We start from the raw sequence: 23,418 nt of genomic DNA, 5'->3' as shown, positions 1-23,418 counted from the left end.
AAATTAAAGTGTGATTCATCGATTCATCTAAGGAATAATTGATTTATTGATTATTAAAATAATCCTTAGTTGCAGCCTTTAGAGGGTGTTTCTTGGTCACTTGGAGTTTCCGTAGTTTGTATTCTTGTGCTTCGTAGGACTCACACAATGCACCATCATCTAGTGGGAACATATTACACTCGGTCCCTTTAAAAAAACAACGGAACATTTTAATGCTGCTTTTTTTGCTGGAAATTTGGCTGAACCTCACCCGGACCCTAGCTCCAGTAGCCCCCAACTCAATGGAGTCTTAGACTCCTGATCTAATTGAAGGAACAAAACCTCCATTTTTTCCAAACCAAAAGTGAATTGTGCCACATTGGTGACCCATGATTTGTCGTATAAAATTGTATAATTCAGCTGCGCCTTCTGAGTATAACAAAAAAGTTCAAAAAATTAGGAAAACACCTTTGATGTGAATGCACCTGCAAGGCTTACCAGTGTGTTTTTGGCAAAGAAGTTGCCATGCTTATTATAAGTTGGAAGCAGGAAGGTAAAATGCATGTTCAACGTGGTTAAAAGGACTTAGGTAAACATTCTGAGAAATTCCTGAGTTGAACCTCCCGCGATGCGCAATGGAGGGAGGGAAGAAGCTAACAAAGAAATCAACAACGACACGCAAAGCTGCCAGCGTTTTCCTTTTTCAACCGACCGAAAAAATACCTGTGGAGCAGTATTGCTGAGAGGACAATTTCCCTGTCCATTAAATGTTAGAGTTTGAGATCTTTAGATAAAGGTACGTACGTGTCTCAAAAAGAGCCTTCGGCTAATGAACTTCAAGTGCCGTCGTGTCGTTTCTGTTCTTCAGTTGTGCATTTCTTGATCATTTCCTGACAGAAATCTACAGTTACAGTGGGACTGAATCTTTCATCTGCTGATTCGAACACCAGGGAACCTTTCGGGTTCCCTTGACCGCAGGCCTCCAACCCCTGCTGCCCATCATTTAACTCCTGTCCGTTAGAACCAACCTCAGAAGTGCGTATGACTCGGTTTCTTTGAGGTGACTTTGGAGGGTACGAACCCGAGTCAGCAGGCGGGGACGGTCGATTGGACGCGAGGTCGATACTGTTCGACATGGGAGGTGAACGGCTATCTCGGACGTCTCTGCAGACTTGCTGGGAGAGGAATGAGAGATTCTGCCACAGCTCAGACATGCACATCTTCAGTTGATTGCGCTCACTCAGAAGTTTTTCTTTCTCGCATACCTGTGGAGAAGACAAGCAATACAATAAGGCTGGAACAATGAGAATTTGGTGTGATTGGGGAAAACACAGTAAGCTAGGTATTGACTAGAGAGATTTTTTTGGACACGGGTGTTTGTCAAGTTTAAAGTTTACTAGCTACAAAAATATACGAGATGCAAAGTCCTTTACTGCAGTGGTCGGCAACCCCCTGGCTGCGTACCAGTACCAGGCTGTGGGTAATTTGGTACCGGGCTCACACCGAAAGAAAAATAAGTTCCATTACTTTTTACCTATTGTTGTTTTACTGACACTGCAATGTTTCGGACTGAACTTGAACCGGGGCTTTGTGGTTGTACGTTTGATTTAGAATCGGCGTGGTTCGAACAGGCGGTGCAACAGTCAAGGATTCCCACCCGCCACAGATACAGCGAATGTATGAATCCAATCAAACTTTTTGCGCTTATAGTCAATCAGCATGGAGAATGGTCAACTAGATCATGCTAAAACAATTGTAACAAACCTGTTGCTGTGGAAAAACTTTTGCAGCAGAGGATGCATGGATCCCCAAGTTAAGAACAAGACATAGAGACCACAATCAACAAGCTTTTTGAGGTGTACTGCTGCGGGGCAAGACACTGAATCCCCAGTGCCCCCAATAAGTATCGGTGTATGTGTGTGTGTGAATTGGTAAGTGTGAAGTGCATTGTAAATCGCTTTGGGAGGTCTTCATTGACTTGAAAAGCTCTATATTACAAAAAAAAGTAGACCACTGAATTATCAACCTAACCATCGATGACTGAAATAATCGTTAGCTGCAGCCCTACTTACAAGCATAAGTTTGACTTTTTTCACATGGAAAAAGGACAGCTACATATTTCATCCCAAATAAGACGTGGAAAACAGTAACAAGAGTAAGCCGATAACAAAGACAGATTTTGTACGATGAAGGACAACATGTTGCTTATCATACCAACTTCCGAATCTCACTCTCCAGGTTCTGGATGCAGTCCAGCTTTCGTTTGCGACAGCGCTGGGCAGCGATGCGGTTTTTACTGCGGCGGCGAATGTCATGAATGAACTCCAGCTGCTCTGAGGTCAGTTTATGCATCTTGATGAGAATCTGGAAGTCATTGCGTGGCAAGTTGGTGATCTGGTCCACAGGAAAGGGTAGTTTTACCTAAAGAGAAAATAATTACTATGTGTCAATACTAAATACAAGTCAACCTATTATTCTATTGTCATTATTGCCCACGTGCCAAATTCAACTATGTTGCACCCTTGGTCCTAATTTCTATAGTGCAATGGTCACCAACGTGGTGCCTGCAGGGACCAGGTAACCACCCAAGAACACATGAGTAGCCCCCGGGCGGACTGGTTCTGAAAATAACTTATAGTGATGGGTCATTGAGAATTTATAGGAAATTTGATTTCTCACTGGCATGATATTTTTGTGTTTGACTGTGGTTAACATTCACTCTAAAAGTAACAATCTGGTAATAACATAATAACATATTAACTTATTCAATGCCAGACGCTTCTCTCAAATAGAAAGTGCGGGTACCAGACAGTTTTTTGAAATTTGGACTCATTTTTAAAAATTTGGTTCTGTAGCTAAATAGACATAGGACAAATCAAAAGAAAGCTTCAACCGTCGTGTGTAATTACCATTACCATAGTTTCTTCCAAATACTAATTTCCAATAAAACTCTTCAGAAAACGTTTTTTTTTGTGTGTGAAAGGATGTATTTCAAGCAGAACTTACACTCTGGTGATTTTTCTTTTTGCATTTGTTATACCTCCATATCTAAAAAGATTCTTGACCCCTGGTATACAAGAATAACACATTTTTAAAAAATAATTGTCAATCAATTTGGTAGATAATATTTTATTATTGTTGATAATGTCTCATACAATAAAATATGAGGAGCCGTTTGGGAGCTGAACAAGCCAGCTCTTTTTGTACAGTCAACAGAGCCAGTTCTCTAAAAAGAGCCAAAGTTCCCATCTCTAGTATGATGCACCGATCCTCTTGGGTGAACTGGTAAGAGAGAGTGACGCTTTATATGACAGCGCCGTACACTAGTACCAGCTGCCAATAATCACGAGGGAGTAGGCGTGTCAGCCTCATTTTTTTTCTAAAGCTTTTTTGAATTTATTTTCATTTAATGGATGATCTATTTGGTCAATCTGCCGAGAAAAAATGACAATGGAGATAACTTCAAGGGTTTACAAGTATTTTGCCTGACATTCCAACACATTTTAAACCTTGAAAACATAAAATAAAATTCAAGCATGTTCAAGGATTTCGAGCACACGTACCAACCCTGTGGATAGGGACCGGCACTTTCCCCGCAGCAATCTGGGTTTGATTCTTGTTGCATTCAATGTTATGCAATTGTCCCTAGCGGCCAGGTGAATTAAGTGCTATTACCATTGCTATTGAGTTCAATCCCTGTTGCCACCATTGTGTTAACGCGTTTTCAATTGTGTCCGCGTATAACGCGCACCTTCACATTTCTGGCTAATTTGGGGTTTTTGGGTGTGTCTTATAGTCCAGAAAATGCAGTATGTGAAGATTTAGGAAAAAACAAGAAAACACACCTCGGGTCCAGATACTCTCATCCCGCTCTCGCTGTCTCCTTCTGAGAAAGAGTCCGACTCATCGCTCGAGTTCCCACCACTGGCGCCAAATCCTTGCTCACTTTTGATTTTAGTGCAACCCTGAGAAAAGACAACGTCTCGACTATGGAGGTCCCTCAGCTCCTCTGTGCCCGATAGGCACTGAGATAGTCCAGATATGCAGCCAGATTGTGGGGATAAGGAGAAGTCAAACTGTTGCAGGTTGCATGGAGGGCTTTCATTTCTTCCATCCTCAGCATATGAGAACGAAGAATGAGAACTGGAAGTCTGCGTCAGGGGCTCGGACGGCACAGGGGAATAAGCAGAAATCTTGACAGGGGCACTGCAGTTTGCAATCAGACATGAGCTGCCAGAAGAAGTATTATCAATCTGCATCAAGCATGGGAGCTTTTCGGTGAGCTTTTCGTCTGTGTAGTGAGACTTCATTTGATCACTTTCCGCTGAAGAGAAAATGACGCTGCGTCGGTCTAGCTCTCCGTCGTGTTTGGATGAGGAAGCTTTCGGCATCGACCTGTCAGCATTAGCCAGGGTTGCTGGTGCATCTACAGTTTCCCTTTTGTCCTTATGTCTGTGTTTGACTAGTTCACTGAAGTGGCTTAAGGATAGTCTGTTGGACAGCAGCTGCTCTATGGTGGTGCTTGGGATGCTGCTAAGATCCAGTCCTCCTCTTTGAAGGTACGAGCGCAGGCAGGAAGAAGGTGACCCTCTGCTTGGAGAGTGTTCAACCGCGACAGGAACGCCTTCTACCTCTAACTCCATCTCCAGTACCTCTTCCGTGGACAAATCTTGGTTGCATCTTTGCCGATCGTCTCCTTCAGTCTCAAAATTGGGTTCCTCTTTGATTCGGGAGGTGCTAATAAGTGCTTCAGTGACATCACTGCAGTCTGTGAGCTGTGAGCTCACTGGGCTGGTGGAGGTATGGTTGGCTAAGATGTTATCATCATCTTCATCCTTGTCATCATCGTGAGTTTCACTGTTGTGCTGATACTGATATTTCCTGTATTTAGCGCTTTGAGGAATGTCACTTGGAAGTGGCTTTGTGGTTGCTACATTGCTGGTGTGTTGCCTGCTTTCAGTGTATATTGTTTCAGAAAAGTCAGCATGATTGCTGGTGTCATCATATTCCACCTTGCCATTGCTAGTCAGTTGACTGTCATTCTGTAGCTGGGCTTGAAGAAACCGGAAACAAGAATCCTCCAAATTGTGAACACCCAGAAAGTCAGCGCACCTGATTACCTCATGGATGTTTTCCCGGCTTAAAACAAGCTTGGCAGTGTAGGCAAACTGGAGCAGTGGAGCGAAACCCTTGGCAGTTACCTGTGGTGAAGAGGATTTTGGTACATGTCAGACGACAATTTTATTGTTTCCCATACAATACTAAGTCTATGGCGAGCCGTCGGGGTTTAATTGGTCCCGCCAGAGTCCCATAAACTTGTATTAATAATAAATATAAGATTTTTAAGCATATATATACACAAGTGAAGTTAAATAAAAAAAAAACTAATGTATAAGCCGTATAAAAACAATTGCACAGGATTTTTTTAAACTTGTTTTGTCAGACCGTTGTCGTCTTGCTTATTTCGGTTATAATCCAGATAGCCATAGCCTAGGACTACGTTGTCATCATAGATTGATAAATTTGTTGTGGTGCACTAGAAAATGCTATCATTAATCAAGCATTGATTTCCTAAGCGTATTGTTTACACAAACTATTTTTTATTGCATGCATTTGTTCCACGTTTTAACCATTGTTTGTATTTTTTTTTTCGAGTCATCCTTTATTAAAACGTCAACCTCCTGGCATCTGGGTGTGATTTACCTGCACCTTTCCTAATGCACCTGTAGGAGGTGATGACGCTTAATATGCCAACGCCATACAAACCACAGCAATCTCTGCGACTTTATGTTTTTATTTTTCTCCGTTTATTGCATGGTATGTCGAGACAGACTGCAGAGAAACATGGCAAGAATTTCAAGCATTTTCAATCACTTCACCCAAACTTCAAGAATTTCTTTGACCTCGAAAACGCAATATTAAAATTCAAGCATTTTCAAGGATTTCAAGCACCCGTACGAAACCTGTAGCTTTAGCATTGTCCTTAATTGCTTCAGGGGTCGCTAGCTGCAACAAGCACATTAGCAACTATCATTAGCAGGTTTGTTAATTTTTAACATTCAATAAGCTCAGGTCCCGGTTCATCGTTATTTTTCATTCAGCCTTCTGTCCATTTGACTTTGACACCACTGTGATACATCATCTTTACCTTGTCTGGAAGGTTTATGATGGGTTCTGTTGTGGGCCCATTGTATCCAAGCAGAGCTTGTAGGAAGTAGCGGCTACTGGCAGCTAGGATGGACCTGTGTGCTCGCACCTCCCTGCCCTCTACCAGCACAGTAACGTCACACAGAATGCCTTGTCTCCGCTGCTCCTCGAGGCTCAACAGCACATTGGTACAGTGGACTTTGGACTCATACACGTATACAGGCACTGCCGCCTCCCCATCCTTCTCATCGCCTGCCGACATCACTTCCAGTAGGACCCTGGGCGAAACAAACCAGAACAAAAAGTGTTAGGCAGAGATCTATATCGGAATGACTTGTATTATTTAAAGAGGCTCATATATCATGGGGTGCAGGTATTTTTATTTTGGGTAGCAGTCATGTCCATGCATGCCAATCAAGACAAAAAGGGCTGGCAGCGGATAGAAAAAAATAAACAATGTCATCAACACAGCCCAGAAGATCATTGGTTAGCTTAAGATGTGGTTTCAAGGTTCTGTTGGTAGTATACAAAATCATGCATGGACTTGCTCCCTCATATCTTTCAGATTTAATTTCCCCCTATGTTCCGGTCCAGAGCCTTCTCTCTGAAAATGCTGGTCTACTAGTGATCCCAAGAGCCAAGAAAAGATCCGCAGGTTCGAGAGCGTTCTCCATTCGGGCCCCGATGCTGTGGAATGCTCGTCCCCCTGAGATTCAATCTGCAACCTCAGTGGAAATGTTTAAATCTAAGCTTAAAACACACTTCTATTCTATAGCATATGAATAACCTATATTTTATGTTGACAATATCTGTGTTTTATTTGCCCTCATGTAGGTTTTAGATCAGGGAATGGTGTCATAATAGTCTGTGGTTTGCAATAATCTGTGGTCTGTGCAGCCCTTTGAGACTCTTTGTGATTAAGGGCTATACAAATAAGCATGACTTGACTTGACTTAGTCTCTCTCTGCAGCAAAGCCATCAACGTTATAAGGGACTTTTCTCACCTAGGCCACCACCTCCTTGATCTGTTGCACTGTGGTGGGTGCTACGGGTCCATTAAATAAAGGACAAACAGTCTCAGAGACAGTTTCTTCCCCAAGGCAATCACCACTATGAACAAGCATGTAAAACTGAAAATATATAGCTCAAGACTCTTTTGGGATTTTTTTCTGCTGCTAATGTTATTGCTTCACTTTTTGTTGTTACGATTGATTCTTTCATTATAACTTGGACCAGTCTCTAAGCACTACGTTGTATATATTTTGCCTATTTATTCTGACTTTTATATTATTTTTCAGAACTAAAGAAATAATCCTTAAAAGTAAAGTAATCTTATTTTTCTCCTTATTGGCTTTATTACATTTTTACCATGAACTGCCATGTCTAATCTCATTGCATAAAATGTTTTACCATGATGATATTAATGACAAATTCATATTCTAAAAATGATTCCCTTCAGAAACATAGTGTTTTTCTTACAAACTAGAATAGTAGTTCTCTCCCTGAAAAGTAAAATATGTTTTCTATTAAATATGGGTTAACAATGCCCAAATAAGTCCAAAGAACCTTTATGATTTTTTGCTTATCTGCAATCATCTTAATTTTAGCGTAGGTGTTCTGGCCGTGGAACTCATATGGCTGAAGGAAAGGGAGAAGTGGTTGGGTGAGTTTATGCTCGTCACCGCGTTTATTTGTAAGTGTAACATGAAAAAGGTTGAAAGTCAAAGAAGGCCCGTTTCAAATACAGTCCAAAAGCCAACCCCAACCCCCAAAAATATATTTTAAAACAGGTTTATTCGAGCACGTCTTAGAAATGCAAGTACCGTTACTTGCAAGCGCCACAAAAGAAGCCTGACAGAGGCTGCAATGATGACTTAAGCCAGAAGATGGCATTTAAAGTGTATATTACATATTAACCCTGGAGTGCCATGTCTCATCTCGTTGCATACAATGTTTCATCACGTTGATATCAATAACAAAAAAGACAATGCAATGCTATTCTATTCTTTCTAAGCAAGAAAATAAATATAAAGGAACCCTGTTAGATATCTTCTCTGTCATGAAAAAAAATCTCCTAAATTAATGTTTGTTTGTTCATTATTTAATTCATTACCCAATGGTCAATTGGGGGATAGAGACGGTGGGAGAGAGAGAAAAGAAGTGAGAGAGCTAGATAGAGGGATTAGATAGTCACTTTACATTCTTACACTGTCCACTTTCGTTGTGAACAAAATATTTGAAGTGCAGTTTCAGATTTGTACTTGACCAGTGGTCTCAGGTTGTGAGAGTTTGATTTATTTATTTCAAACCCCAGTGTTAACACACTTCATATGGTTGAACTGTTTACTTTTGTTGTGTGAAAATATTTGAAGTACAGTAAAACGTTTACTTGAACTGTTGTCTGACTAGAGATTGTGATTCATTCTATGGAGTGAACCTCAATTTATAATGTTTTACCATTGACTTTTGTTGTGAACAAATTACCTAAAGTACAGTAGGCTAGGTCTATATGACCAGTTGTCTCAAGTTGTGAAAGTTAGTTTTCCACTATTAAACTCACTTCATAATGTGTACTGCTGACTGTTGTTTTTTCAAATTATTTATTATTTATTTAAATTATTTCTGTTTCTTTTTTTGCACTTCAAGAATAGGATAAATCTGTTTCTTGTGAGGTGCAATAAATATTACAAGGTTCTATAACGCAACTATCTGTCTGTTCTTCTCTATTCAACTGACTCAAATACTGCTCAGATAATTTAAAATATGTATGGCAAAAATTATTTTCAAAGTAACGGAAATTGTTACTTTCCCTGGTAACTAGTTACTTTTACTACTGAGTAACTCAGTATATAACCCGGTTACTTTTTGGAAGAAGTACTGAGTAACTATAACTAATTTATTCTTAAATTAACGTGCCCAACACTGTTGATGACACGGTTTATTTTGCATCGTAAAAACTATCTACAGTATAGGGAAGGGTGCCTATTAAGTCCAATATTGAATTTATTGTCATTTCTAGAGTTTACAGTATTTGTTTGCATGTACAAATCAGTGTCCTTCAGACTTTAGGCTGTAATGCTCCCTGAGCTAAACAACAGCTTTAGCTCTAGTTTCAGATTAGAGACCCCTACCTAGACAGTGTGGTTTTAAGCAAGGCCCAAAACAACTGACCATCCAACCATCTGCTCTATGTCTACACCAATCCCTGCCAACTGTGCCAGATGGTTAACCAGATCTGTGGCAAGGTTGCGCCAGATAAACGCAAGGACTACAAAGGAATTGCTGATAAATATGGCCGTTTTAGCTAAATCTATAACTTGAATGTTTATGCAGTACCATCCTTAATGCATAAGGATAATAATAACCATTCATTCATTCATTTTCCAGCCACAGATACCCATGAATAAATAATTATTCAGATTATTATTATTAGTCATATTATTAGATTTATACTTTATTAAAGTTTAGACCTTTCTGAAGTAAAAAAATGTCCATTAAATCAATCTTAAGTTACTGTATTCTTTACCATATGAATGTCTTTATAGTGATCAGGAAGATGTGTTTATAACAATTTAGGGTCAACTTTGATGCTTTTGAGAGGTTGGAATGGGCCAATTGTTTTTTAATGATTTCATATCAGGAAAAATCCCTTTGTAACACGGGCAACGCAAGCAAAATGAATGTCGTATGAAGAGGTACCACTGTTCACTGTTTTAATATATGTTTTTTATAATACAGTTGAAATGCTTGACTTCTTGAACAAATGTGTGCACTGTTAAGTGACACAATGTATTATGTCTAAAGTCTTCCATAACAATACAACAACAATGATGAGTAAATAACATCTTTTAGGAACACATTAAGGCTAGGGATCGTCAAACACAGTCCTTAAATGCCACGTTTTGGAGTTTCTCTTACAACATTGGTACCCATTGCCTCCCTGCTTGGCGCTCGGCATTTGGGGTTGGAATTGGGGGGTTTGGTCACCTAATGACTCCCAACACATCAGTTGGGTTCAAATGGACCCATAAGAATCACATTATAAGAATGTGGTACCATTAAAACTGAAACTGAAAGCTTAACGATAGGGACGGACGGACAGACAGACAGACAGACAGACAGACACACACATACATAGATATATAAATAGATAGATAGATAGATAGATACTTTATTCATCCCCGTAGGGAAATTCACACTTCCAGCAGTCTCCTTTGTTGTTTATTAACAATATCCTTCACGCTTAACCATTCTCACATAGCAATAGCGGCGTCAGGCATGCAAAGCACCTACCTGCTTATCAGGGGCATTTGGCGTTCATTGACTTGCCCAAGGACACATTTAACTCAAAGGAATTGAACCTGTGACCTCTCGGTCTCAAGACAGCGCTCTACCTCCTGAGCTAATACCACCAGAATCTTTATCAAGATCCTTAACAGTTTGCCAATGAAGTGAGAATATGTATCACCTGAGTTGGAGAAGAGAAACCCCAGAAAATAGACATGCGGCCCTCGAGGACCGGCGTCCCCCCATCTCCCCCCTCTAACACTTTATATTTGTAATTTACACCACTGCAAAAGCAATTTAAAAAATCGCAACACAATTTAAAAAGATGATATTACGTAATTAGATCTATTTTTAGAACGGACCCACGGGCACGTGATAATGTCGCAGCAGGCGTCAGCGTGCCCGGGGGCACGGGGTTGGCGACCCTTGGAATACGCCATGCCACATATCATTGGAAAGCTTAAACTCTTGGGATTCAAGCTATGCTGACCATTTCGAAATTATCTCAAAAACATCACTATCAGTCTGAAACAGGATACCCCAAAACTATAAAAAGGAGATAGCTCACCCAAAAGTCTTTGAATATTCCACTCGTGAAACAATACCCGGCAAATATAGGGTGGTTACATTCACAAAAGTCCAGTGAATCCAGCCGTGCAAAATATTTACTCAAAAAAAAAAAACCACGATAATGACGACAGATAAAACAAATTTGCCTAAAAGCATTTCTGCATTAGTTGAGGATCTTCGTTAAAATGTGTCTGTTTGGCTTCATTACTCCCATTTAAAATCAAACAGACTCGTCAGACTATTTTCGATGCTTCCGTTAGCATCTGCAAACTGACAATATTACCGTACTTTCCGCTCTATAAGACACACCGGACGCTAAGGCGCAGCCCCAAAAATTTGTCTTTTGTGATGTTTATTCCATATATGAGGTGTACCAGACTATAATGTGCACAGAGTAAAAACTGTGTACATATTTACGATAGGAATTTTATTGACTAACCAATGTGTCAATCCACATTTGAATCGGTCACTATTGGCTAAAGATGTTTTAAGCCGAGTTGGTCATGACGTTTTTTTTTTCTTTCAATAAAAGGCCCTCTTAGGTTGTCACAAGCTAAGGGCTGTGAAAAAAAACTTGCAATTGCCCAAGAGTGGTGTCAATCAAAAGGTGGGAGAATAAAAGCTACACCAGAAGTCATCTGATGATTCTGTTTATTTTTAGATGGGAATTATGGAGCAAAATGAACTGATTACAAAAGTCAAACAGTGCAAGAATGCTTTTGGGCAGATTTTTTTTTCTTTATCTGATTATATTATTGTCTGTTTTGTAGTCTACTTCCACACAATTGGATTCACTAGACTTTTGTGAACAACTCCATATTTGTGGGAAATTATTTAACGAGTGAAATATTACAAGACTTTTGGGTGAGGTAACCCGTTTTTATAGTTTTTGGGTATCTTGTTTCAGATTGATCATATTTCTGTGATGAGTATATTTTGAAATGTTCATATCTAAATTATCTTAATTCTCATATCTTGAATTCCAAGAGTTTAAGGTTTCCAACGATATATGGCCTGACGTATTTCAGTGACTGGTGACATTGTGAAGACAAGACTTTGTTTTGCAACATTGCGACGGTTTTAATCTGTTTTCCAAATAAGACAAAAAAAATAATAGGGTCCTCCAAAAGGCGGAGTTTAATAGAAATATTGCACTTCAGATTAATTCATTATTCAAATAATCAATTGAAACCAAGGCCCGCTGCAAAGCTTGAACATATAAAAAGGAATGTATGAAGAGCAACACTTTAGATAGCCCATAATGATTGGTGGTTTAATGTAGTTGCCAAAAAAGATGGGGCAAAGCAAGTAGGGAGTTTAAATTTCAATTACTTTGTATGTCACATACAGCATATCTGACACTTGAGTTGCATAAAAATAACCCAGCATCCATAGCAAGACAAACCACATTAAGCTCACCAACATATGTCCTTGAAGGATATGTTAGGTAGCAAATTTATGTTGGAAAAATAATGAACTGTAATTCGTAGTTTTTCGCTGGGGTTACGCTCCAAAAGGATACAGTGATAGGTAAAATCTCTTAGGTAGTAACCATTGTTTTTTTACATCTATAAACTATGATACTGTACATCAAGGGTGTCAACGACAATTGGACAGAGGGCCAAATTTCATAACAAGCCAAGGGACGGACAAATAAATTGTTGAAGTCTCTAATTTTGTACTTGTCGCAACTTGCAACCCCTAAATCAATACTAGACATTACTTAAGCTGACAGCGAACTATTAAAGCTAATTACTGGACTGTCTCAGAAAATTAGAATATTGTGATAAAGTTCTTTATTTTCTGTAATGCAATTAAAAAAACAAAAATGTCATACATTCTGGATTCATTACACATCAACTGAACTATTTCAAGCCTTTTATTATTTTAATATTGCTGGATTTGGCTTACAGCTTAAGAAAACTCAAAAATCCTATCTCAAAATATTAGAATATCATGAAAAAGTATACAAGTAGGCTATTCAACTAATCACCTGAATCATCTAATTAACTCGAAACACCTTGCGAGGGTTTCCTGAGCCTTAAAAACACTCAGCTTGGTTCAGTAAACTAAATCACAAGTATGGGAAAGACTGCTGTCCAGAGGACCATCATTGATACCCTCCATCAGGAGGGTAAGACACAAAAGGAAAATTCTCAAAGAGCAGGCTGTTCAAAGAGTGCAGTTTCAAAGCATATCCACAAAAAGTCTGTTGGAAGGGAAAAATGTGGCCGGAAACGCTGCACAACCAAGAGAGATGACCGCAGCCTTAACAAAATTGTGACGAAGAGCCGCTTCCAGAATTTGGGGGAGCTTCAAAGACAGTGGGCTGAAGCTGGAGTCCAGGTATCAAAAGCCACAGTTCACAGACGTGTCCGGGAAATGGGCTACAATAGCCGTATTCCCATGGTCAAGCCACTTCTGAACTCAAGACAACGGAAGAAGCGTCTGACTTGGGCTATGGAGAAGAAGCACTGGACAGTTGCAGAGTGGTCCAAAGTCCTCTTTTCAGACGAAAGCAAGTTTTGCATTTCATTTGGAAGTCAAGGCGCCAGAGTCTGGAGAAAGGCTGGAGAGGAGCAAAATCCAAGTTGCTTGAAATCCAGTGTGAAGTTCCCACAGTCAGCAATGGTTTGGGGAGCCATGTCAGCTGCTGGTGTTGGTCCACTGTGTTTCATCAAGTCCAGAGTAAATGCAACTGTGTACCAAGAGATTTTAGAGCACTACATGCTTCCATCTGCTGAAAAGCTCTATGGAGATGAGGATTTCATTTTCCAGCATGATCTGGCACCTGCCCACAGTGCCAAAACCACCAGTAACTGGTGCACTGACCATGGCATCACTGTCCTTGATTGGCCTGCTAATTCGCCTGACCTGAACCCCATTGAGAATTTGTGGGGTATCGTTAAGAAGAAGATGAAAGACACCAGACCTACAAATGCAAATGAGCTGAAGGCCGCTATCGAAGCATCCTGGGCATCAATAACACCTCAGCAATGCCACAGGCTGATTGCCTCCATGCCACGCCGGATTGATGCAGTAATCCGTGCAAAAGGATTCCCAACCAAGTACTGAGTGCATCAATGGACTTTTTCAAATGTTTGATTTAGTTTTGCTGTTATAAAATTATTTTTTTACTTGGTCTGAGGAAGTATTCTAATATTTTGAGATAGGATTTTTGAGTTTTTTTCAGCTGTAAGCCAAAATCAGCAATATTCAAATAATAAAAGGCTTGAAATAGTTCAGTTGATGTGTAATGAATCCAGAATGTATGACATTTTTGTTTTTTTAATTGCATTACAGAAAATAAAGAACTTTATCACAATATTCTAATTTTCTGAGACAGTCCAGTATATGCTTGGTTCAGGCTGATGACAGCCCAAAAACATCGACAAATTATACTTAAAATATGAAAAAGGATGATTTCTTTGCAGTGCATTAGTTTACAATTTTCCAATATTTTAATTGAGCAACGCTAGATGCCAATGCTAGTTGTAAATGCTCAATGCCAATGCTAATACAAGTAGTAACAGCGTCTGTAAAGTCAGCTGCTTAAGCAAAGCTAGTTGCTTAAGTTGTGCTAGTCGCAGCTAGCGATCTCTAAAGCAATGACGATAGAGGTACTAAAGCTAACAGCTAACCGCTAAAGATAAATATGTTCTTACTATTTGAATTAAGTATTTTAATGGTAGTACTGTGTGCATTCATTTCCAAATTTAAGTGAGCTAAGCTTATTTAAGTGCACCCAAAAGCTATACAGGCATGAAGTCCATAGTGGTACTGTACATAGGGCACATTTTTAACTAAAGTGTACAGTCAAGGTGTCACACCAAAAAACTTGTTTTGGATGTACATTGCTATGCAATCCTTTATATGGAAGCACATTAAATAATCCGTGTTCACTGTTGAGACACGATATGATGAAAATCCACAAAACAAACTGTAAATACAACAAAACCCAGAAGAGCACCCAGAGTTATTTGATTGGGTGAGCAGTAGGGATGGTTGGAGATATGCAAAGAGCGCAAGGGGCTCCTGTCTCTCACCTCACGCCGTCTGCGCCGAAAGTAAATACGTCAGGATCCTCGTTTAATGAATTTTGTGACATTTTTATAAAATAACTGCTCGCACCTTGTTTTGAAACCAATATCTATGATTGAATTTTGTCTCAACATGAATGGTGAGCCTCTTTCTCAAAATTAAATAATTTTTTTTTTTTGCTTTTATGGCTTCTTGAGTCAAAAAGAATCCCGACCCCTGCAGTAGTAATTGCTTACAGCACTGCTTTTTGGTTTGATTCTCTTGGCTTTTGCTCTGAAACAGTTGGAATAGAAATATTTCTAACTACTTTTGTTAAAACAAAACTCCCACAAAAAACGAGGGATAACTGTATAGTAAATATTTCATGGGCTTCAGGCAACTCACATTGAATCCATTCATTTGAAGTCCATGTTCAGCACATGAGGAGGTAGACAGACTTCCCACAGAGTGCTGCTAGCAGAGTGAGTGTGATGCTGTGCTCTCATAATAGGAGTGAGATGGAGGGTGGATGGAGACAACGGCAGCGTGTGCTGGGAGACAGGTTATAGGGAATACACCTCGTTGAACTATACATACTATGTACTGTATGTTCATCCTAAGAATTTAAAACATGTCACCTTTTGATTGATTTAATTCACGGAACAACAGTCTTAACTGATTTTTGTTGACTCGGTTGAATATGATATACAGGGATTCCTTTTAGGGCTTCGCAAATATGGAAAAAAACTTAATTGCGATTCTTCAGACCAGCATTACAATTTTGATGTAATTTTCGATTTTAAAAGAAAAGTTCATTTGTGTGCTTCTTTTGTTTTTTGGGAGAGCCCAAACATGGTGACACGCAAACTCACCTCAAGATTACGTTATAACCGACTGAGAGTATACGATTGTGACAAATAACAACTATAGATCTACAAAAAAATATTGCAGTTGAATATATGCTCTTGATGTTTTTATTTTTATGTTCAAAATAAAGTTTTCATTCATTCATTCATTCATTCATTGTCATTGTACAAAAGTACAACGGAATTGGAGGGCTTCTCCTTCCAGGGTAAGAAAGCGATTTAGAGAGCAGCTGGCTAGCTACACGCTGGCGTCGGATAACTGCGACTTCTGCAAGATCTCTGTGAGGTTTAGAATACGAATGTGGCGGTTTTCAGGAGTAGTAGGTCCAAGTCATCTGCTTAATGGGTAATGGATCTGGCGTTGGTGACTGGCCACGTTCGGGAGTGGTGGCCTAAAAGTTGTTACCCTAGCAGTTAGCTTCTCCTTCAAACACTGCCTCACTCGATTCCCAGAAGCAATAAAAATCCAGAGTGCACACGGTGGTGATCAGCATTTCTTTGTGCTTTTCTGACTTTCGTCAGGGTCCAATTTAGTTGATGTATTCCTTGTCATTTATATCGAGGCTCTAAAGCTACAAGCTATTGCGTTTGTTTTGGTAGCCATTTGTGCAAGAGCTGTTTGACTGACTGACAGCTTTCAGTTATCCAATCAACCAGCATGTCAAAGTCCCACACACACATCTTGCAAACGTTGTCTTGTCTTTATTGGCTAGTGCCATTAAAACCTGCTTCTGATTGGCCAGCACTGTTAACCCCAAAATGTGACAATTCTTGTCGGCCAAGTACTTGACTCGATTAACAAACTCAAACTACAAATCATTTTTTAGAAACACAATAGCACGTCTCATCGCGATATCGATTAGATTGAGTATTTGTGTCGCTCTAATACCTTTTTAAATGAGCACCTCTAAAAACAAAAAAATTGGTATACGATTTTTGGGAGGAACACAAATATTGCTCGCTTTACAAATGAAAAAACAGTTCACAAGCAATCGCAGGGTCTACCTCTAGAGACTGCTTGAGATTGCACACTGTTCATGACTTCTTACTGTCAGCATCGGCTTGTCCAGTTTGTGCATTCAAACTACTATCTATTTATCTATACTGTATACCGAAGCCATATCCCTCAAGTGGGAGGTGGCTAGAGTCTAGAACAGACTTTCATTCACCAAACATTCATTCCCCTTTTCTCTTTCCAACCTGACACCGAACATTTACATGCAAAATACGACGGGATTCTTTTTTTAAAGTGCTGTAAAAAATATTCATATAAAGTTACAGTAACTTTAATTTTAAGTGCTCACGCATGATCAACAGTCTCTCAATCTCATATCTATCAACTTCGCCATTTTCTCCCCTTATAATTGCAAATTATCCTTAATAGGCGATAATAAACCTTACAAACACAACGCAGCACCTATTTACTCACTGCCAGACACAATGTAGAATACCACAACAATATTAGCGATCTACGATGATGTTGTCAACTGCTTCCAGTGACCAAGACGAATGAGATTAGAGCCCAAATGGGCAAGACAACAGTCTTGTTTTGTTTTTTAAATCCCTGTATAAAAATTGTGATTTTTCAGACCAGTATTGCAATTTCGATGTGGTTATAAAAACTTCATAAGGAAAGTTCATTTTCTGTGCTTTTTTTTGTGAGTACTTAACCCTTGGATGCATGACCTACCAGTTCATATACGCTTCCATCAGTGAGGGTTGATAATTACTGGGGGGGGGGATAAAAATACTAATTGCATCATTTCATACACATGTTTTATGAGGAATACCTGGAATATGACAGTATTGCATTTTTTTTTTAAGATTTTGAAGACTAACAACCAATGGGATCTTTTTTTTTTTAATCCCAATTGGACATCGGATTAATACTAGTGCATGCTCTAACCCGCCTGCGAGCCGTCAGTCTGTTGAGAAGCAAAGAGGTGTCTGTAGGATGTCACTAGTCACTGGTCTTTTTGAAGTCCCCAAATGGCCATTTTTGGAAACGCCAAGACACTACCCTTAGAACAATTTGCAAAACACTAATGTTGAGTTTTTCATATTGTGATCAAATTTGACCTGGGACCAGGTAAGGCTTTATGCATTTGTACCAGTTGTTTTCTAGCTAAGATACCCATGCATGTGATTGCAAAGAGGAAGTCAGGCGAGAATAAAAGCCTACCTTTTCTGCATGTCACAATTTAGATTGCTCATATTAGTAGCACTTGCAACGATTATTTCAGTTTGGGACAAAACGGCAGAGGGTTACCTTTGAAAAGAGACCAAAACCATCCAGATTCTCCAAACGGTTCAGCAACAGCAATTTACTTTGTGCACGTCTTGGACTGGGGCAGCATGGCGGCGCAGTGGTTAGCGCGTGTCATGAGATTGAACCTCCTGTGTGGAGTTTGCATGTTCTCCGGGCACTCCGGTTTCCTCCCACATTCCAAAAACATGCATGTCAGGTTAATTGGCCGGTTCAAATTGTCCCTAGATGTGAATGAGCGAGCAAATTGTCTTTCTCTGTGTGCCCTGCGACTGGCTGGCAACCAGTTCAGGGTGTCCCCTGCCCACTGCCCGGAGACAGCTGGGATGGGCTCCAGCATCCCCGCGACCCTACTGAGGATAAGCGGTGCAGATAATGAATGGATGGATGGACGTTTTGGACTGAGATTCTTGGGTGAATTTTTCAGGATTAAGAAGTAAAGTTTAAGTAAACAGCGCCCTCTTCCGGGGAGCTTTGTTAGGGTTTGCTGTCTATCGACAAATAGACAATCACACTACGTCACATCGCAATGTCGATTAGAATAGACCTATTTGATTAGATTTGAAATCAAATAAAACATTTAAGTTGAAAGGTATGAAATCTCTGTGACTCCTCCTTGCAACCCCCCCTTCCTCTGCACCACGCGCACATGTTACGGCGCTCATAAAAAACTTACATTTTATTTGGTAATGTATCAAATCATATTGTTTTATGTGTACTAAATATGTGAATGTGTTTTAAGTTATCGGGAATATATGTATTATAGCTAATTTGGGGGTACTTGGATGCTTCTGGGAGGACGGGAGCAGACCAATTTGTTTTTAATTACTTCACATCGGTAAAATTTGCTGGTTAAACAGTTACACAAGCGACTGAAGCTACAACCACGATTCTGGAATGGATTAGGCTCGTATGAAGAGGTACCACTGTCAGGGTTTGTACATATTCTTCATGGCCAATTTCAAGCACTTATTAAGGTCTTATAAGCCAATTTTCCAATTTCTCCAGTACCATTACATTAAGTAATCTTGTGTGAATCAACCGATAGCCCTGTAGTATGAGGTCACTGAGTGCTGTCTGTAGATAAAAGAAAAGAGAACATTTGACAGGTCCTAAGCCAAATATTAAGCCAGCAGCTATCATTCACTGAATGGGGCATCGATAAAAAAATGAGTGTCTGTTATTTTTTTATTTATTTTTTTTACTTTGATCACTATAATTAAGTCGCTAGCACATACATTGTGTTTCTTTTTTATGTTACCATTTTTATGCCAATCTGATTGTATAAACTGACATGAATTCTGCCATTTAGCCTCACCAATGTGCGCATCCCGGCTACGTCACAGCAATCTGTAGGGGGCGAGTACGCGTTGCATGACCATACAAAATAAACTGCAATTATTTACAAGAGGGGTGGCAGGGCAGGTGGGTTGTTAGTGTGAAGCCCAACGGTGCAGGGATCCAATGTTCAAGACCAGCTACCGCAGCCTCCCCATGTGAAGTTTGCATGTTCTCCTCGAGCCTGCGTGGGTTTCCCCGGGCACAGTTACTAGCCCAATTCCAAAAACATGCATGTCAGGTTAATTGGCCGGTCCAAAATGTCCCTAGGTGTGAATAAGCAAGTGAGTTGTCTGTCTCTGTGTGCCCTGCAACTAGTTTAGGGTGTCCCCTGCCCATTGCCTGAAGATAGTGAGGATAAGTAGCGCAGAAAATGGATGGATAATCCAGAAAGAAGAATAAATGCAGACCCACCAGAGATCAATGTCGTTGTCTTTTTTAAGCAGACTTGTGTTATTTTTCTTCAACTAATGATGTTCTATTGCAGTGATTTTCAACCACTGTGCCGCGACCCACTACTGTAGTGTGCCGTGAGAGACCGTCAGGAGTGCCGTGAGAAATTATCCAATGTCACTTTTTAACATTTTAAATTGTATAAAACATTTATGAATCATTTTCTGCAAATATGATGTCATTGTCAAGTGTCTGTGCTGTAAAAGCTGGGGGTATTATAAGTTATATTGTAATTAAACCATACCTGTCAACCTCCACGGCTCCATGCCCTTACAAACTGTCATATTTTCCCTTACATAATACAAAATTATCTTACGCCATATTTTTTTTCCAAACGTGTTTATTTATTAATTTAACATGTTATATTGTACATGTGTTTCGTTATATCATACATGTTGTTCATTAACATTTTGTTGACAGGTATGTTAAACATACCAGTGTCATTTTATAACTTATTTGGTCAAAAATTTTCCAATGTAAAAAACATGCCCTGGCTCAAAAAAAGGTTGAAAAACATTGTTTTATTGAGTCCGACTGACAAAAAGCATGTTGAGAATTTCAAGCATTTACAAGCACTTAATCCCAAATTCAAGCACTTTTCAAATCTTGAAGTATTAAAAATAAAATCCAAGCATTTTCAATGATTTCAAACACCCGTACAAACCCTGTATTAAGGGTTCACTTGGTTGATTTCGGAAAGAAAGGAGCGGACCATTTCGTTTTGAATTATTTTATATCGGAAAAATTCGCTCGTTACGTGAGCATTTCGAGTTACGAGCACGATCCGAGAGCGAATGATGCTCGTACGAAGACGTACAAATATATACGAAAACTGGAAGAATACATCCATTTTCGTATTCTTATTCGTGCTGCCCGTTGTGTGAACCGAGTGCTATGCAACAGAGGGCGGGAATAAGAAGAGGGGGGCTCGTGGGTGGGGGATTGCTCCACTGAGCTCCTTTGTCCCTCGCCATCGCTTTTTGCCCCATAATGACAGCAGGTACAGCCGCATGTTCCTAGATATATGTCCCCCTCCTCGTTGTTGTTCGAACCAAGGGGTTTCCCGTTCTATCAACGGTATCCACAACCCAACTTCCTTTCGAATTTCTCGGGTTTCTACAAAGGCGGGCCAGTCGCATGTGACACTAAAACAGGGGCATCAATCAATTCACTCACAAACAATATAAACACAGCTTTGTGACAAGAGTAACCAGCTAACGCCATTCGAGGCTCAGAAATAGCTGGAAAGGAACGCGGTTTGGGCAGCTTTAATTCAGCATCTGTGCTATCAACGGCACTGACAAAAAAGCCATAAGGAAGAAAAACAACAGCGTAATGGACATCTGCATGGCTCCCACATTCACGAGTGAAGGGAAACAAGCGACTTTTCGCTCACCAACAAGCCTTTTTAGCGTGTTTGTACGCGCGTGAGTGTTTTTGGTTTGGTTTTAAGCTGACAGGCACGCATTGTAACCGTAACACAACGACATACTCACCGTTTTTCTGCTCGCCCTGCGTTGCTTCTCACAAAGAAAAGTACGTCCACATGTTTGTTAAATCCCCCGGTGAGATTTTTGTTTTCTTATTTCTATTGAGGTGGGGGCATCAATGGGTTGTCGTGGATGGCTTTCTTCTCATGAAGGATGGAACGCCTTTTCTCCTCCAAGAGCTGCATTGTTGACATTGGTTTGCTGACGTCATGCTAGCCTCTCATTCACAACTAAGGGAACGAAGTCCCCCACACCCCCAACGCTCAAGATCTTGCGTGAGTAAACTAGGGTCCGCGGGCCACATGCGCCCCTGCAGTCTTTTTAATACGGTATTCTGGGCACACTGATGGCGATATTCTTGAAAATGTGCATTTTCGTCGTACCTCTCATATGTGCCAATGATCAGTATTAGGCACATTACCTCTTAAAAAGTAATTAGTCAAGTCATGTTTATTTGTATAGCCCTTAATCACAGAAGTCTCAAAGGGCTGCACAGGCCACCATTACATCCCTTGATCTGAAACCAACTTGAAGCCAAGTAAAAACTAAAAAAATATAGTTACTCATTGACTCTTCCCAAAAGTAACAGAGTTAGTAACTGAGTTACTCTGTAGTAAAAGTAACTAGTTACCAGGGGAAATAACTGTTGCCATTACTTTAAAAATAAGTTGCTGTATGTCAAAGAATTTGAAATGTTCCAAGCAATATTTAAGTCATTTTGAATAGAGAACAGACAGGACCTCGAGATATTGATTGCACATCACCAGCAAGAGATTTATCTTACACTTGAAGTGCAACAAATATAATCAGTAAACAATATAAAAAATAACAATCAGCAGCAAACAATATAAAGTGAGTTTAATAAACTAAAAGGAAAAAAATGGTGAAAGAAACAAAATAAAACTGCACTAACAAAAAATAGAGACTAAAGAAGAAAAACGAATAATCTTTACTCATTTTATACTAACACATTAACACTGAAAAAAAGGGATATATAATTCTATCCATCTATATACCAAAACCATATCCCCCTAGTGGGAAGTGGCTAGAGTCAAGAACACACGTTCACCAAACATTTATGCCCTTTCGCTCTTCCCAAACTGACACCGAACATTAATCCCAAAGCACAACAAGGGGTGAGTTACTGCGCCATGCAACCTATGACAAAATAAAATTAAATTATTCATCTACAAAAAAAAAGGTAAAATACAAAGCACGTTTGACCGTTTTTATTATCATACCAGTGTCATTTTAAGTATACGTTTAAGTATATATATATATACACACACATCTACTGGGAGTAGTTTTGCAGCATGAAACATTTGTAAGTCGAGACGCCTTTTGAATGTAAATGCGCTAATCCGTTCGAAGTCCCGCAAAAGTAAGGTAGTGCTTTGGTAGTTGAGTTTGATACAGTGTGTAAGAGAAAGGAGCTTAAGGTGAATGCAGACAAGAATAAGGTAATGAGGTGTTTGAGAAATGATGAGGTAGGTGGATTAGAGATTTTGTTCAATGTCCAAAGTTGCCGGAGGTATATGCTTTTAAGTATTTGGGTTTGTATGTGGCAGAAGGTGGTGGTTTGGAGGAGGATGTTAAGAAGAGGGTGGGTAAACGGTGCAAGGCAATTGGTGTGCTGAACAGATTGTTCAAATGTAAAAATCTGCAAATCGAGAATTGTATGAAGGTGGGGTTTTATCAACAGTGATGTATGGATCAGAGGTGTGGGTTAAGGCCCAGTCACACAGCCATTCACGGGCGTATCGAGGCTGAATCCCGGCCAGAAATTTCTGCCCGTGAAGCAGACGCTGTTGGACGCTTTGAGATCGCGGTACAGACGAGATACAGCCGTGCTTTACACGCGGTAAGAAATTGACACGCGGTTGGACGCGCGAAAAAGTTTTGCGCTGCTCAAAACTTTAGACCACGGGTAACCGCGGGCGGCACACGTGGTACACACGAGGTAAAGACGCGGTACGAACGTGCTAGGACGTGAACGTGGTTA

General features: G+C 39.9%; 1 protein-coding gene across 1 annotated transcript; it reads right to left on the bottom strand.

Moving 5' to 3' along the window:
- Positions 1 to 664: 664 nt before the first annotated feature.
- LOC148351487 (transcription regulator protein BACH2-like) lies at positions 665 to 21,597 on the bottom strand. The gene is made up of 5 exons (XM_088354399.1): positions 21,423 to 21,597; positions 6,128 to 6,404; positions 3,825 to 5,180; positions 2,194 to 2,400; positions 665 to 1,244 (listed from the first exon to the last, which is right to left on the bottom strand). Exons 2-5 carry the CDS (start codon positions 6,386 to 6,388, stop codon positions 816 to 818), a joined length of 2,253 nt encoding a protein of 750 aa, XP_088210525.1. The 5' UTR covers positions 6,389 to 6,404; positions 21,423 to 21,597; the 3' UTR covers positions 665 to 815.
- Between the last annotated feature and the right edge of the window lie 1,821 nt (positions 21,598 to 23,418).

Source organism: Urocampus carinirostris, chromosome 15, assembly GCF_059441175.1.
Source record: "Urocampus carinirostris isolate Australia breed hairy pipefish chromosome 15, RoL_Ucar_1.0, whole genome shotgun sequence".
Taxonomy (NCBI): Eukaryota; Metazoa; Chordata; class Actinopteri; order Syngnathiformes; family Syngnathidae; genus Urocampus; species Urocampus carinirostris.
Note: the sequence above shows the minus strand (reverse complement) of the source record. Positions and strands in the feature narration are given on the sequence as shown.